Source organism: Bos javanicus, chromosome 5 (assembly GCF_032452875.1).
Source record: "Bos javanicus breed banteng chromosome 5, ARS-OSU_banteng_1.0, whole genome shotgun sequence".
In the NCBI taxonomy this organism is placed as follows: domain Eukaryota; kingdom Metazoa; phylum Chordata; class Mammalia; order Artiodactyla; family Bovidae; genus Bos; species Bos javanicus.
This window is the reverse complement of record NC_083872.1, coordinates 10,560,776-10,577,361: the sequence shown is the minus strand read 5'-3', so window position 1 is coordinate 10,577,361 and position 16,586 is coordinate 10,560,776. Positions and strand designations below refer to the sequence as shown.

The 16,586-nt window shown below is 37.6% G+C and overlaps 1 protein-coding gene across 1 annotated transcript in view; it reads right to left on the bottom strand.

Moving 5' to 3' along the window:
• The window catches only part of PTPRQ (protein tyrosine phosphatase receptor type Q), a 284,028-nt gene that overhangs the window by 184,148 nt on the left and 83,294 nt on the right, over positions 1 to 16,586 (bottom strand). Inside the window, exons 17-21 of the mRNA XM_061419020.1 lie at positions 14,474 to 14,657; positions 12,895 to 13,056; positions 12,617 to 12,796; positions 11,921 to 12,028; positions 11,506 to 11,787 (exon numbers count right to left, since the gene is read on the bottom strand). Of these exons, the coding sequence (XP_061275004.1) occupies positions 11,506 to 11,787; positions 11,921 to 12,028; positions 12,617 to 12,796; positions 12,895 to 13,056; positions 14,474 to 14,657 (916 nt within the window). The remainder of the gene's footprint in view (positions 1 to 11,505; positions 11,788 to 11,920; positions 12,029 to 12,616; positions 12,797 to 12,894; positions 13,057 to 14,473; positions 14,658 to 16,586) is intronic.

Below are 16,586 nucleotides of genomic sequence, written 5' to 3'. Positions count from 1 at the left end.
GAAGTCGCTCAGTCGTGTCCGACTCTTAGCGACCCCATGGACTGCAGCCTACCAGGCTCCTCTGTCCATGGGGTTTTCCAGGCAAGAGTACTGGAGTGGGTTGCCATTGCTTTCTCGTATTTTTTATCAAAATACTTGAGACTATACTAAACTGTCTTACTGAGCAGAACATGCAGATACAGTGGTCCCATGGTACATGCAGGGAAATGGTTCCAGGGCCCCCATGCCCCCACCCCTTTCATGGATACCAAGCTCCAAGGATGCTCAAGTCCCTTATATATAATTGCACAGTATTTGCATAGAACCTAACAACATCCTCCTGTATACTTTAAATCGTCTCTAGATTATTTATAATATCTAATACAATGGATTAGGTAAATAATTATAAATACAATGGAAATGCTATGTAAATAGTTGCCTGCCAGCATGCAGGAAATTTAAGTTTTGCTTTTTAGAACATTTTTTCTGCAACTTTTTTTCAAATACTTTCAATGAACAATTGGTTGAATCTGTGGATTCAGGGCCCCCAGGTACAGGCTAACTGTACAAGAAGGAGAACTTGAAAACATTTAAAAATTGATCTGTCTTTCGTTAATAACAACATATAAATGGTTAATAGATTAGTTTTGATATACAATATGATCTATGACAAGGCAAGGATCCTCTGCTAGATAAAAGGAAAGGATATAATAACCTGGTAACAAAACAGTCTCCTAAGGATGTGTGTGCTTAGTCACTCATTCTTGTCCGACTCTTTGTGACCTCCTAAACCGTAGCCTGCCAGGCTTCTCTGTTCATGGGATTTTCCAGGCAAGAATACTGGATGGATTGCCATTTTCTTCTCTAGGGGATCTACATGACCCAGGGATCAAACCTGCATTTCTTGTTTCTCTTGCATTGCAGGTGGTTTCTTTACCCATTGAGCCCTCAGGGAAGCCCAAGGATACAATTTATCAATAAATAAAATACGAGTTTCCTGTATCTATTAATGCTTTTATTATATTGAATGTAATGGACACAAAATGGTTCTCTACATATAGTCAACTATTAATATTACATGTGGGATTCCAAGTCTAGAAAACTGGATATTGGAAAAGCTACACTAAATGAATGATCATTATAATTAAAAGAAGTAAAACTTTACATAAAAATTAACCTTTTTCTTGTAAGGAATTGCAGAGCTGGCAAAGAAGTAAGAAATCTATGGTGGACTAAAAACAAATACAAAAAACAAACAAACAAACAAACAAAAGTAAAAATAGGAGTCCTGATATGCTGGAACTAAAGCCTGCTCTGACTTACAGGGTAATGGTCAATCCTGGTGACTTTGAGTTTCTGTATTAACTGCTGTGTGGAGAGCCAGAAAAAGAAGATAAAACCCTGGGCCAGAAGAAGGGTAAAAAATATCCCTGCATCAAGTGTTGAATCCCCAAAGAATGCAATTTCAACAAGACCCATGACACAGGCCAATTCTGGCGGCACTTTGAATTCTTCAGAAGAGTTGAAGAGAACCTGAGCTGTTCTTCCTAGACTTGTGCAATGTGGTATGTTCACTCTCACAGAACAAGGAGTGAGAAGGAAACCTACCAAGAAAAAGAGGACAGAAAAGTAATTTTTTTCCTCTTATCATGCCTCTGGATGAGAGGTGGAATAGGAAAAAAGAAAAAAAAAAAAAAAACTATGCATTGTTGGAACTGTAAGCCTATCCCTATGAGCATATGTGGCTCAAATCCATGGAACATATATAATCACTTAGAACCAACATGGAACAATGGACTGATTCAAAATTGGGAACAGAGTATGTCAAAGTTGTATAGTGTCACCCTACTTATTTAACCTAGATGCAGAGTACATTGTGTGAGATGCTGGGCTGGATGAACACAAGCTGGAACCAAGACTGCCAGGAGAAATATTAATAATCTCAGATAGCCATTTGACACCACCCTAATGGCAGAAAGCAAAGAAGAATTAAAGATACTCTTGATGAAGGTGAAAGAAGAGAGTGAAAAAGCTGGCTTACAACTCGGCATTCAAAACATGAAGATCATGGCATCTGGTCCCATCACTTCATGGCAAATAGATGGGGAAACAATGGAAACAGTGATAGACTTTATTTTCTTGGGCTCCAAAATCACTGCGGACAGTGACTGCAGCCATGAAATGGAAAGATGCTTGGTTTTTGGAAGAAAAGTTATGACAAATCTAGACAGCATATTAAAAAGCAGAGACATTACTTTGCCGACAAACATCTATACAGTCAAAGCTATGGTTTTTCCAATAGTCGTGTATAGGTGCGAGAGCTATACAATAAAAAAGGATGGTGGTGGGATTTAGCTTCTAGGTCATGTCTGATTCTTGCGACCCCATGGACTGTAGCCTGCCAGGTTCCTCTGTCCATGGGATTCTCCGGGCAAGAATACTGGAGGGGCTTGCCATTTCCTTCTTCAGGGGATCTTCCTGACCCAGGAATCAAACCCAGGTCTCCTACATTGCAGGAGATTCTTTACCTACTGCAGACTGTTTACATTTACCATTGCAGATGCTTTACTAACTAAGCTACAAGTGAAGACCAAGAAAGGATGAGGGTCAAAGAATTGAGGCCTTCAAACTGTAGTGCTGGAAAAGACTCTTGAGAGTCCCTTGGACACCAGTAAATTGCAAAGGAAATAAACCCTGAATATTCATTTTTTTAATTTTATTTTATTTCACTTTACAATATTGTATTGGTTTTGCCATATATCAAAATGAATCTGCCACAGGTATACATGTGTTCCCCATCCTGAACCCTCCTCCCTCCTCCCTCCCCATACCATTTGAAGGACTGATGCTGAAGATCCAATACTTTGGCCACCTGATGGGAAGAGACAACTTGTTGGAAAAGATCCTGATGCTGGGAAAGATTGAAGACAGGAAGAAAGGGGACAACAGAGGATGAGACAGTTGGATGGCATCACCAACTCAATGAACATGAGTTTGAACAAGCTCCGGGAGTTGGTGATGGACAGGGATGCCTGGTGTGCTGCAGCCCATGGGGTCGCAAAGAGTCGGACACAACTGAGTGACTGAACAACAAATATAGCTTGAAAAGACCTCTACTTTAGAATAGAAATTAAAATGAATTTGTAATACTGAGTTGCCATTCAGTTCAGTTCAGTCGCTCAGTCATGTCCAACTCTTTGCAACTCCATGAATCACAGCACACCAGGCCTCCCTGTGCATCACCATCTCCCGGAGTTCACTCAGACTCATGTCCATCGAGTTGGTGAGGCCAACCAGCCATCTCATCCTCTGTCGTCCCCTTTTCTTCCTGCCGCCAATCCCTTCTAGCATCAGAGTCTTTTCCAATGAGTCAACTCTTCGCATGAGGTGGCCAAAGTACTGGAGTTTCAGCTTTAGCATCATTCCTTCCAAAGAAATCCCAGGGCTGATCTCCTTCAGAATGGACTGGTTGGATCTCCTTGCAGTCCAAGACACTCTCAAGAGTCTTCTCCATCATCACAGTTCAAAAGCATCAATTTTTCGGTGCTCAGCTTTCTTCACAGTCCAACTCTCACATCCATACATGATCACAGGAAAAACCATAGCCTTGACTAGACGGACCTTTGTTGGCAAAGTAATGTCTCTGCTTTTCAATATGCTATCTGCTGCTGCTGCTAAGTCACTTCAGTCATGTCCGACTCTGTGCGACCCCATAGACGGCAGCCCACCAGGCTCCCCCGTCCCTGGGATTCTCCAGGCAAGAACACTGGAGTGGGTTGCCATTTCCTTCTCCAATGCGTGAAAGTGAAGAGTGAAAGTGAAGTCACTCAGCCGTGTCCGACCCTTAGCGACCCCATGGACTGCAGCCTACCAGGCTCCTCCATCCATGGGATTTTCCAGGCAAGAGTACTGGAGTGGGTTGCCACTGCCTTCTCCAATATGCTATCTAGGTTGGTCATAACTTTCCTTCCAAGGAGTAAGTGTCTTTTAATTTCATGGCTACAGTCACCATCTGCAGTAATTTTGGAGCCCCAAAAAATAAAGTCTGACACTGTTTCCACTGTTTCCCCATCTATTTCCCATGAAGTGATGGGACAAGATGCCATGATATTCGTTTTCTGAATGTTAAGCTTTAAGCCAACTTTTTCACTCTCCTCTTTCACTTTCATCAAGAGGCTCTTTGGTTCCTCTTCACTTTCTGCCATAAGATTGGTGTCCTCTGCATATCTGAGGTTATTGGTATATCTCCCGGCAATCTTGATTCCAGCTTGTGCTTCTTCCAGCCCAGCGTTTCTCATGATGTATTCTGCATAGAAGTTAAATAAGCAGGGTGACAATATACAGCCTTGACGTACTCCTTTTCCTATTTCTAACCAGTCTGTTGTTCCATGTCCAGTTCTAACTGTTGCTTCCTGACCCGCATACAGATTTCTCAAGAGGCAGGTCAGGTGGTCTGGTATTCCCATCTCTTTCAGAATTTTCCACAGTTTATTGTGATCCACACAGTCGCCATTACTTAAAAACAATTAGCAGAAGCAAACACACATTCTCTCTGAAGAAACTCAACTTTAACTTAGGTCACAATTAGAAAAGTGATACCAATTGAAAAACTACTGGAATTCTCTACCCAGAAAAATTAACAAGAGCAAAATACAAACACAGTCAGCCAATCAGAAACAGAGAGAAAGCCATCAGTATAATCTCACTAGCTGAAACTATAAGCAATACATTTACACAGAAACATACCAGGAGATGAAAGACTGTAGTTGGAAAGATAATGGTTTAAAATTGCCTTCATAGAACAATAATGATTAACTTGTGGTTTAAACAATATAAACTAGATATATATTTTTTCATTGCCAATACTCATAATGCCATTACAAGTTCTTTTCCTTCAAGATTAAGAATTCAACCTTTTTATTGGTATTCTAAATACAATGGATATAAATATGCTACTAATAAATTTAGTAAAGAAAATTCAGAAGCCTTGAAAATATAGAAAAGTACCCCTCACCTCCACTGTTACCTGTTATGGAGTGTATTGCATCTAAGGCAGACTTACCAGGAAAAACTTCCATAAAAATGCAGACATTTCTAAAACTTTGGGAAGAACTTTAATACAGCTTGATATAACAATATAATCCTACAATCCTTCCCCAAATATTCAAAATCTTCCCTAGTATCTTCCTAACCAACACATTAAATTGAGAAAAATCTTCAACAAGTACTCTGGCTCCTTAACTTTCTGGCTCTTAGTGAAATCTTAAAACTGCTTGAGAATACAACATAGCATTTGGGTTGGCAGCTATTTGTTTTTTTCTCATCATCTCTGTAACCATAGGGCCTAGAACCCTTTCCGTATCGAGATCTGTTCTTTCCTCTTCCTGACCCTTCCTTTAAGACAATCATCCAGTGGATCTCTGCCATTTCTCTAAACATCTTAAAAATGCAGTCACCTGACAATTGACCTCCTCTCTACCACTGTGAAATGTCAAATAGATGGAAATAACCCTGTAACTCCCTAGACTCTGAATTCCTTGAGCTCCACATTCCAATATTTTTTTCCTCTGCCTCACTCTAATCAGCAGCCTTCATGGCAACACCTGAGGCCTTCATTACCAAAAACTGCCAATATTCCTCTCTTTGGCAACTATCTACGTCTCCAGCTGACTGACCACTATATTGTCAATTCAACAAGTCACTGACCCTCATCAAGTCTTTACTGTCCATCACCACTCTTAACGTCCTCATCTCCCTGCTTACTCAGGTCAGACAGTCTATCACTAAAATCACTCCCTAGCAATCTCCATCAACTCCTTTTTATATCTTACTTTTCTGGCAAAATTTCAACATTGGTTAAACTGAACTCAGGGCTAGTCTACATCCGCAGTGCAACAGGTGACCATGTCTGAATAAAATTCCACTCATGCTGACTAGCCTTACTTTAATTTATAACCTCAAATCTCAATCTTTTTCCATCACTTGGCAGCCTATCTATTTTTCAGTTAATCAGTCTTCTACTCTGTTATGCTTGTTTTCACCATCTTCTTTCTCCACAAACATCCAGTATCTCCTCCCTCTCTTTATTCAAACCTGAGAAGCCTGCTTCTAATTTCATCGAGAAAATAAAAACACTCAAAGAGGACTGTATATTTTCCTACCACTCATCTTCAACTGCCTTCTTATCTAAAACCTAGTCCATTTCTGCACTAAATTCCATTCCATCTACCTAGTTAGACTTTAGACTTGACATTTTTTCCTCTCTGTTGTACTTTTAGTTTTTCTCTCTTCACTGAATTATTTCTATCATGATATATACATTGTATGGGGCTTCCCTGGTAGCTCATCAGGTAAAGAATCCGCCTGCAAGCAGACGCTGGTTCGATCTCTAGGTTGGGAAGATCCCCTGGAGGAGGGCATGGCAACCCAGTCCGGTATTGTTGCCTGGAGAATCCCATGGACTGAGGAGCCTGGTGGGCTCGCAAAAAGTCATACAGGACTGGGTGACTAAGCACAGCACACACACACACATCATACACACGTGAACACACATCAGTTATTGCTCTGTTCTGTCCTCCACTCTATATCCACATTTCTCAAATCTTCCCTTTACCCATTTTCTCCCCTTTCTTGACCATCATGCTCTTTTAGCCCCACTTCAATTAGGCATTTTCTCCTCATTTTTAACCATGAAGCGTACTCTCATGGTGTCATCAATGATCTTCATCTTGCCAAACCACTAATCAATTGTGTGCCATTGCACTACTGGCAGGGGCTTCCCTGGTGACTCAGTGGTAAAGAATCTGCTTGCGATGCAGGAGACGCAAGTTCAATCCCTGGATCAGGAAGAGCCTCTGGAGAAGGAAATGGCCGCCCACTCCAATATTCTTGGCTGGGAAATCTCATGGACAGAGGTGCCTGTCAGGCTACAGTCCATGGGGTAGCAAGAGTCATACACGACTTAGTGACTAAACCACCATCACTTCACTGTCAGTAGCACTTGACGTAGGAAACAAATTGCTTCTAATTTAAAATATCTACTCATTTGACTTCCAAGACATGACCTTCTCCTGACTTTCCTCCAACCTCACTGGCCACTCCTGCTTAGTCCTTGATTGGCTCCTCCTTGACTTCCCAAAGTCTCCATGTCCTATTACCTGAGTACGTAGCTGTACGCTTCTGTTCAACTCTATCTGCACTTACCCTGACATGACTTTATCTCAACCTTGACTTTGAACACCCAACATATGGTGATGCTTATAGATTGTATATTCAACCCTGGATCCTTTCCATGAGTTTAAAACTTATTGCCCAGTTGCCTTCACGACAGGCACTTGAGTATTTCAAACATGTTTAAAACATGAACTCCTAAGATTTCTCCAACCTGATCTCCTCCCCAGACTTCCTCATTTCAGTAAATGGCACCTCATTCACCAGGATGCTTAGGCCAAAACCTGATAGGAAATCTTGAGTTTCCTCTTTATTCCCACATGCAATATATTCAGAAGCAATCTTCTAAAACTGCAAAACATACCAAATTCTCATCACCTAATTCTCCAATAGCTTCACATTGAAATTAAACACCACATTCCTTAGTATGGCAGCCATGAAGGTATGATCCACCTTTGCCTCTCTCTCTCTCTCTCATCTGCTAATTCTACCCCATAGCTCACACTGCTCACATGAGAGAAATGGTCTCCTCTTCCTCAGACATATCAAGAGCCTTCCCTCTTCAGGAACTTGGTAATTGCTATTCTTCCTCTGGAACATTTTCTTCCTTATTCTCATCTAAGTAAATCTCACACATTATTAATATCTCTAGGCAAATATAACCTCCTCAGAGAGGCCTTTTCTCAGTCTTCCATCTCAAATTGCCTGCTCATTCTTCCATAACTCTCTTTTCTTTCCCTGATATTTTTTTTCAAGGAATTTTCCAGTATCAAAAATCATATATATTATTTGTTTACTGCTTTATCTTCTCTGACCCTTCTAGAATGTTAAGCTCCAGGAAGACAGAAATCCTGCCTTATTTACTGCTGTAATTATAGTGCCTAGTTCAGTGGTAGTACGTGATATGGAATCCATAAAAAGTCTGTTCAGTGAATGAAAACCTGTGCTCAAGGTGGTATAGAACATATTTAAACAAAGGAGAAATTTACATCTAAGGAAAGTAAGACTGAATTGAATAGCTCTTTAATTGCAAGGGAAAAAAGGAATTAGTGATGCTATGCTTGAACTTTATAAATCAGTATAACTTGGGATTTTGAAAAATTCTCATTGGAATTCGCTAACTTGTCCCTGTGGATTTACCTGCCTACCACCAGTAGTCAGGATCTAAATATGCAGCCCTGACCCCAGGCTGACATCCCATGTGTTTTTATTCATTTCTCCTTACACCCATGCTGGATCTTCAGGGAAAATAAAGCAAGATAGATTTAATGACTTGGTGATTTTGGAGAGTAATCACATATTTAAATTTTTCTGAAATAGCATGGTGCTTCCAATTGTAGAAGTACCACATAAAATGGATACTCATGAATGACAAGTAATTATTATATCAGTTGGAATAAGCTAGAGCTATTAAAAACTAAAAATAAAGAATAATTTAGTTCATGATCATCCTAAAATAGTGGGATGTTATCTTGGGTATGCCAGAAGATTATTGTTTGGCATAGATAGCTTTAATGTCACATATAGAAAGTAATAAAATGCCTTTCATTAACATGAATAAATTTATACAGTCCCACACAAAGTTTTGATCAACAACTAAATTACAATCCCCTAGTATTATTGCCCCAATTCAGACTTACTCAAGGCAGTGGTTAAGGCTTACTGTAAAGAAAATTATATCTTAAAAAAAGAAAGGAAAGAAAATATACATATATAGATCATCAAAGGGTAATCTGTATGGGAACTTAAAGTTCTTTATGTGGTTATTGTGCCCTAAGTATGAGAAAATATAAACTAATCTCAAGTTTGTTTATTAAGTGCACATTCTATACTTAAAACACACACACAAGATCAATCCTATATTGATTTTTTCTGCTTGACACATGAGGATTTTACTTTCAAGCATTATAAACTCTAATCCCCCAATCAAGATAAAACATCTGAACAAATAATTTACTCCTATTTGTAACTAGCAGCATTAACACTATTAATTAGCTGTAGTTGGCTTTTTTAGTTAGCTGAGTTAGCACAGCTCTCAGTTTCTCATGAAACAGTATTGAAAAGTGGGATCTTGATTTTTAGAGTAAGAGTAGAGAGTGTATTTATTGTATTTAACAAGAACATTGATCCCTGGGAGTAAACAGTTGCTCCTGAGTACATTCTGCTTCAAATGACACCTTGAGATTGTGTTTAAAATTCTAGCTACCTCTGTTGCAAAAAGAACTCAAATTGGTGGTTCAATTGTATTAGACGTGATCTAGAGGAAAAGTCACTGATGCAGATTCCACTGCCTGTAAAACACCCAGTAATTAATATTAACTTTAGGAAGGTGGAAATTCATTTTCTTGTACAGTGCTAATAGAGCCCAGGGAAAGGTTGCTATAGTATAAATTATTTGCTGAATATTTCTTGAAAGGATGAACCTCACAGACCTCAGTTTTTCATTAGGAATGCAGATAATAATACCTTATTGCTTTATTTTAGAATTAAAAAGGCAATTTTTGTGAAAGTCAAGAAGTATGTTGCAGGTACTTAAAATATGCTTCTTTCCTTGACATGGTGCAAAATGAAACCAGGTAGAGACTTTTCTCAAAAATACTTATTTTCCATATATTTATAAAAGCAATGAAGCATGCTAATACTTATAATAACAATTATTTTGCACCATAATATACAATTTATGATTATTTAAAAAAAACGCTCTTTTCATTACTCATTCCTGCCATTACAACTGTTGTCATCCCTATGGACTGTTTTATATCATTTCATTTTATTAATTTATGTGACAGTCTCAAGAGGATGAAAAGTGAAAAAAAAGTGTCAGTCGCTCAGTTGTGTCCGACTCTGTGTGACCCCATGGACTGTAGCCCCGCCTCAGACTCCTCTGTCTGTGAAATTCTCCAGGCAAAAATGCTGGAGTGGGTTGCCATTCCCTTCACCAGGGGATCTTCCCAACCCAGGGATCGAACCCAGATCTCCTGCATTGCAGATGGATTCTTTACCATCTGTGTCATCCTCTATGGTCAATTTTATATCAATTTATTTTATTAATTTCTGTGACCAGTCTCGAGAGTATTTTTGCCCAAAGGTAAGCTGGTTTACTAGATCCCTGATTCCTCAAGGTCAGAGACAGGGCCTCACCTACAGCATCCGGATGAACCATAAGAAATTGCTGATATTTAGCTAATTATGATGTATAGGAACAGTGACTCCAGTCGTCAGCCAGTAGCTAGTCAACAAATATTTATTTTTTTTAAATGTAGGGATAAAATAGTAACTTTACATTTAGTTTTAATTCTAGGCATGTGCTACAGAGTTGGCCTAAAAGTGATGCTCCAATATATGTTTATAAGCATAATATAAACAATGCACTAAGATCATCAGGCAAATGTCTTACATTGTGCTATTTGCTCTTGTACACTGAAACTGAAACACTATTAATTCTCTGCTTACATTATTTTATTTATATGGGATACACACCCTGGCCACAACAAACCTATATAATGTCCATTCCACCTGATTCTTTAAGATTAAGGTCAAATGCTACCTCCTTTGTAAGGCTTCCCAGGCATGTCCTTTCTGTGCTCAGACTCTACACCTCTGGCTATATATATACACTCAAGAATGTATATAGATATACACACATACATAGACAGATGTATAGAGTTTACATGTATTAAGTCTATATACATCTATGGGCTTCCCAGGTGGCTCAGATGGTAAAGAAGCTGCCTGAAATGCAGGATACCTGGATTATACATCTATAGATATATATCTACTTACATCTTTACATATGTGGCTCAGACAGTAAAGAATGGGTTTGATCCCTGGGTCGGGAAGATCCCCTGGAGAAGGAAATGGCAACCCACTCCAGTGGTGGGCTACAGTCCATGGGGTCGCAGAGTGGGACACGACTGAGCGACTAACACACGCACACACACACACATTTATACATATATATGTATAAATTTAGATATATCTATAGATAGATGCCTATGGATGTATACAGAATTTATATAGATTATATATAGTATAGGATTCTATTCTTATGAATGTGTCTCTGCTATTTCCTAGTTTCAAAGCAACCTAATTTATAGGAACACTGAAAGGACTTCTGATTTCTCAAGATACTTTCTTTGAAAAAAAGAACACTGACATTTATTCTGGAGTTCCCTTATATGTAAATCAGATTTTAAAAACTTACACAAGTCTTTTCCCACACCTTCCCACAAAGATCATATAAATTACTGGATTATACAGAACAGAATGACAGACTTCAGGTTATGTAAAATATAAAACAATATGACAATTATCGGCCATGTTTACTTCATTAATATGTATGGGGAAAAAACTTACCAGTCTCAGAAGTTCTCACAGAAAGTACAGAAGATAACTGCTCGCCATGGCCAAATCTGGTATATGACCTTACAGAAACGTTATAGAGCGAGTAAGGTTTTAAGTCTCTTAAAATTATGTTTGTTGTTGAGGTGTTCTTCATGAATAAGGAATTTACATTTCTGTAGAGCACTTCATAGGCAACAATAATCCCATTGGGTTTCTCAGGTGGTGACCACTTCAAACTTATTTCACTAGCGGTAACATCGGTAACTTCAACATCTTGAGGTGACGACTCTGGTTCTGGGGGAAAAAACCAATGTGTATATTTTTTCATGTTTATCGCTTCAGACACTAAAGGCAGCATGAGGTAGATGACAGTAAGCATGCAACACCACTTGCTTCTTTTTATTAAAACTGCACCTAACATTCTTACCATCTTCTGGAGTTCTCACGAAGATGTCATTTGCTTCGGACAAAGAACTTTCTCCAACAGTGGTTGAGGCAGCCACTCTCATTTTATATCTTGTGTATTTCTTTAACCCTGTAAGGAAAATAGGCCATTTGTTCAAAGTCCCCAGAATACTATTCCTGGATTAGTGCCATTTAACACAAGACTAGTGAATAACTTATCTGGGAGACTGGTTCTTTAAATCAGCCTCCTATAATCCCAATCTCCCAAACTTCCTTGGTATGGGAGACTTCCATCTTGATGAGGTTTTAGTTCTCTCCTAAAATATCAAGGCAGTGGTCTGAGACTGAAGAAACAATTTTTGGCACACTGCAAGGAATGTAGCTGATTTGGCACAAACACCACGTCAGCTCAATTACTTCAGCTGATGGTCACATTCAGTCAATACAGAGTTATTTTGACGCACCAGGCATAAAATTCCGTAGGTCAAGTATATTCTTAGGATACCTGTGGTCTGATGACTTTATTTGCAGATAAATATAGTGAAAGAAAAACAACATTTAATGAAGTTATTTCTGCAAGTATTTTTAAAGATATCCATGGGGAGCATAGCACAACAAAGTCTGCAGTGATGGAACATGTACTCCGCAGTGTTTAATGGCATAGAGAGATGTGCGTTTTCCATCAGAATAAGAATGTCAAAACAAAATTCTGTTCTACCTGTTATGACAAAGTTGTTATCTATAGTAGTCATCTGGAATGCTCTGTTTGTATCCAGTTCCATTGCATAAATTGTATAATGAGTTATTTTTCCATTAGGATATTCTGGAGGATCCCAATATAACAAAATAGATGAAGAACTAATATTTTTATAGTTTATAACTTGAATGGAGCTTGGCACTTGAGAAGAAGAATGAAAAATTAATATGAATGAAAAGTATTACAATGTACCAGAGCAATATCTGCAGGTAACTATTTCAGAGGAAATATATTCTTACCTTGCTCAAGCGTCCTAACACTGAGAACCGTTGGTGGTCCTTCTCCCATGATGGTGAAAGCAGATACACTAATCATATGCTCAGTGAAGGGTACAAGTCTCCTGATAACATAGGACAGCTGTTCAGCAGCAATGTCTGTGATATACTGATTCCTTGAAGTTCCTATTTGAAATCAGTTTTTTAAAAATTTTACAAGTATTTGGCTTTGTGATCAAAATCATTTTTGCTTCCACAGTGAAATTTTAAACCCAATTTCACACTATCCATTAATCTCTCCATGTAATCCCTTATATGAAAGGTAGATACATAATTAAAAATAAATATACTGAATGTACTCCAATAACATATACAGACATTTTGTGCTCATAATATAATTTTGCTAGTTGTTATACACTATCCCAGAATAAGAGATTAATGTTTTGAGAAAATATAACTTTCTAAAAAAGACAAGTTAGGAATTCTTTTCCTAAAAAACAACTGGGCAATATATCAAATTGAAATATTATAAGTCAGTGCTGCATTATGATATAAAAATCATGGAAATAAGATTTTATTTGGACTCAAAATCACCACACATTTGCTAAATCCATTAATGATTTAAAGCAAGTATGCTTATAAAACTGCCACGTAAATATATCTGGACAAGGATTTCAAAAAATCCCTATTTCAAAAAATAAGCTAGTTTTTTTTTTAAAAAAAAACTTATTTGGACTGTGCACTTCCAACAGTGATAATTAGTGCTTAGGCCAAACAAAGTATTAAAAAAAAAAATCTGTATCAGAAATCATGGGCCTCTTAATTTTTAAGTGTCTTCTAAAAGTTGTCTTCTTTGCCCAGGAAAAACATGTCAGTAAATGAAATAAGCATATATTGAATGCAATGTGATACTTTTGCCAAATTCCACCATCAATATAAGAAATTTTAATTTGGAAGGGAACAAATACCAGATTAGAGAAAAAAGCAACAAGAGAAACCCTTTTTTCTCACTTAGCATTTTAGAAAAAACAGAGATAATTTAGATCTCTTTCTTCTAACCAAATATTTTTAATTCACTGTATATGACATTCTCCTTATAGAAACAATAAGATCCCTTGACCCTGAGTAGTCAGTGTACACACTAATGACATCACCACGTCACTGGGGTCACCTCCACCTGTTGATCACCCCATGCACTCGAGTTGTAACTTTCTGACCTATTTACCTTCAGTGACATTTGAAAACCTATTAGTCAAAAGCTGCAGAGAGTGTGAGGCCTGTGAATGATTTGAAGATATGTTAATCCTTTCCCATCACACCTGCTTTGGCAACTGTAATAACTGATTGTCTCTGCAGCTTGGCTGCAGACTCTAGGGTGCTACTTTCTCTGGAGGAAGGTCAGATGGGTTAGGAGGGGCCAGCTCCTGCCTGTGTGGCATTTCCATTTGCCACATGAGGTTATCCAACAGTTAAAGAAAAAAAATCTGACTCCAGCCCATGGACCATTAATAATTGGGTTGAACTCTGAGCTAAGGTTCATATCTGTGCTAGGTAGTACTGGTGGTTTAAATACATTTCACACAGAACAAAAAAATGTACCTACCAAATGTTGAAGGCTGGTCTTCAGCTCTGCCCCTCACAGGAAAGTAATTACGTGGATGACTGTTATATATAACTGAAGCAAGTGAATACAGGTCAGAAGACATCTCTGCTGAACCCTCAAATAATCCTGCCATTGACTCTACTATGCTCACAGTTTCTGGAGCCATGGGGTTTATATATTGCACCTGAAAACAGATATTTGCAAAGACAGTGATGGTTACATTTAATAATGGCTTCAATCAAGTACTAGTTTCAACAACTAGTAATTTTGGAATGATAAATTTTTTAAAGATAATGTTATTTCCAGGACTACTGTCTCCCTTACACTCCAAATTTTCATTCTGAAACTATTAAAATCCTGCATCATTGTAGCCCATTATGATCAATTCTGTATCTTAAAACTCCACACTGCATTGTGCAAAAAAGAAAATAATTTATTTCTGACTCAAAAATGGTTAAAAAAAAAAATAGCCATCCTCATGCAAAGTTTCATGACTAAAATATTTTAGCTGCTTACCACCCAATAATAAGTTGTCTAGGCCTACTGCCTTATTAAAATGTGTTTTGCTTTGCCAATTTATGTCCTCATTTGTACACCAGGTGTGAGCAGCCTGCATGCCTACTGGGTATATGTCAATAATAATAACCTATAATCGAGTGAAGTTACAGACATGAACAAAATTACATGGCAATAATTTTCAAACAGTTCAAGACAGACCTACGTAAGGCTATGGGTATAAGGAATATTTTAGGTAATTGTGATTGTTCCAAGATGCACCAAAGTAGCAAATAATGACATGAAATAAAACATCATGAGCATATTACAAGTATATACAGTAGAGCTTTATGTTAGGACGGCAAGAGAACTCTCTCCATTCTTCCCACACAGCATAACAGATTGAAACAAAATGAAAAAATCTGAAAATAATCTAGGTTTAGATGATACCAAGACAATATTAGTAATTGTGTCGATTGTGATAATGGAATTACATAATGAATTAGAATTTCAGTATTTTTTAGGAATCCATACTTAGTTAGGCATGTAAGAGCAAAAAGATATGAACTCTGGAATTTATTTTAAAATATACCTGCATCAACAGCAAAAATGAGAGATGGCAACAAAGACAGCATGTTGATAATTATGGAATCCAGGTGATAGGTTAATGGATGCACATTATACTCTTTTTTCTTTCATTTATACCAGTTAAAATTTTTCAAAATGAAGTATTGGGGAAAAATAGACAATGTTTTAAGAACTACTCTTTTTTTGTCAATTTCTTCAAGACTCACCTCCAAACCTTTTTTTTTTTTAGAATATTTTTTTCAAAGAAGAAAATCACTCTATTCCTTCCAAATCCATGTTCTTGCACCTTCAGAATTTCTAATTCATAATATAGATTTTATTTATTTATAAATTTTGATACACCTATCTTTTAATTATTTTTGGAGTTGAGCCCAACACAGGCTTTTAATTCCTTATGAACATAAAGCACTTAGTATTTTTTTTTTTTAAAGCAGATGCTCAGAAAAATATCTGGAAGGCAAGGAATTTTAAGGCTGCTTAGTTATTTAACTAGTTACAAAGGCAGATCATTTGAATATTAACTTTTCTGAGAAATAAAATTGAGAAAAGATGCAAAGGTATATCTAATTCTCCAAATGATATTTATAAGATAAAATTACCTAAATCTTATTTCTTTACCCAGGGAAGTATTGTGATGAAAAGCAGGGAGATATCAATAATATTTATTCCAAAAATATTATGATAAATCACTCTGGATAAGGAACCATACTTGGAACAAACTAAAGATCTTCCACCTTCCAAGGCACACTTCAACTTTACCTCCACTGGGAAGTCAGAGAAGGCATGAATAACAAACACATAACTCAGAGATGCTCTGGTATTCCAGTCAATAGTTTATGCCTGAACCACACAGCTGTTTCCACTATCAATCAACCACCCTTTGAGAATCCAGTGTGCACTACAGAGGGTACAACGGGGTAATACAAAGAATTTCCCCTGAACTATGATTTTGTGTTAAATTTCACAATATTTTATACCGTCAGATACATTTTTGAGAGTTAAGCCATAGTATCCCATCAATTAACTAAGT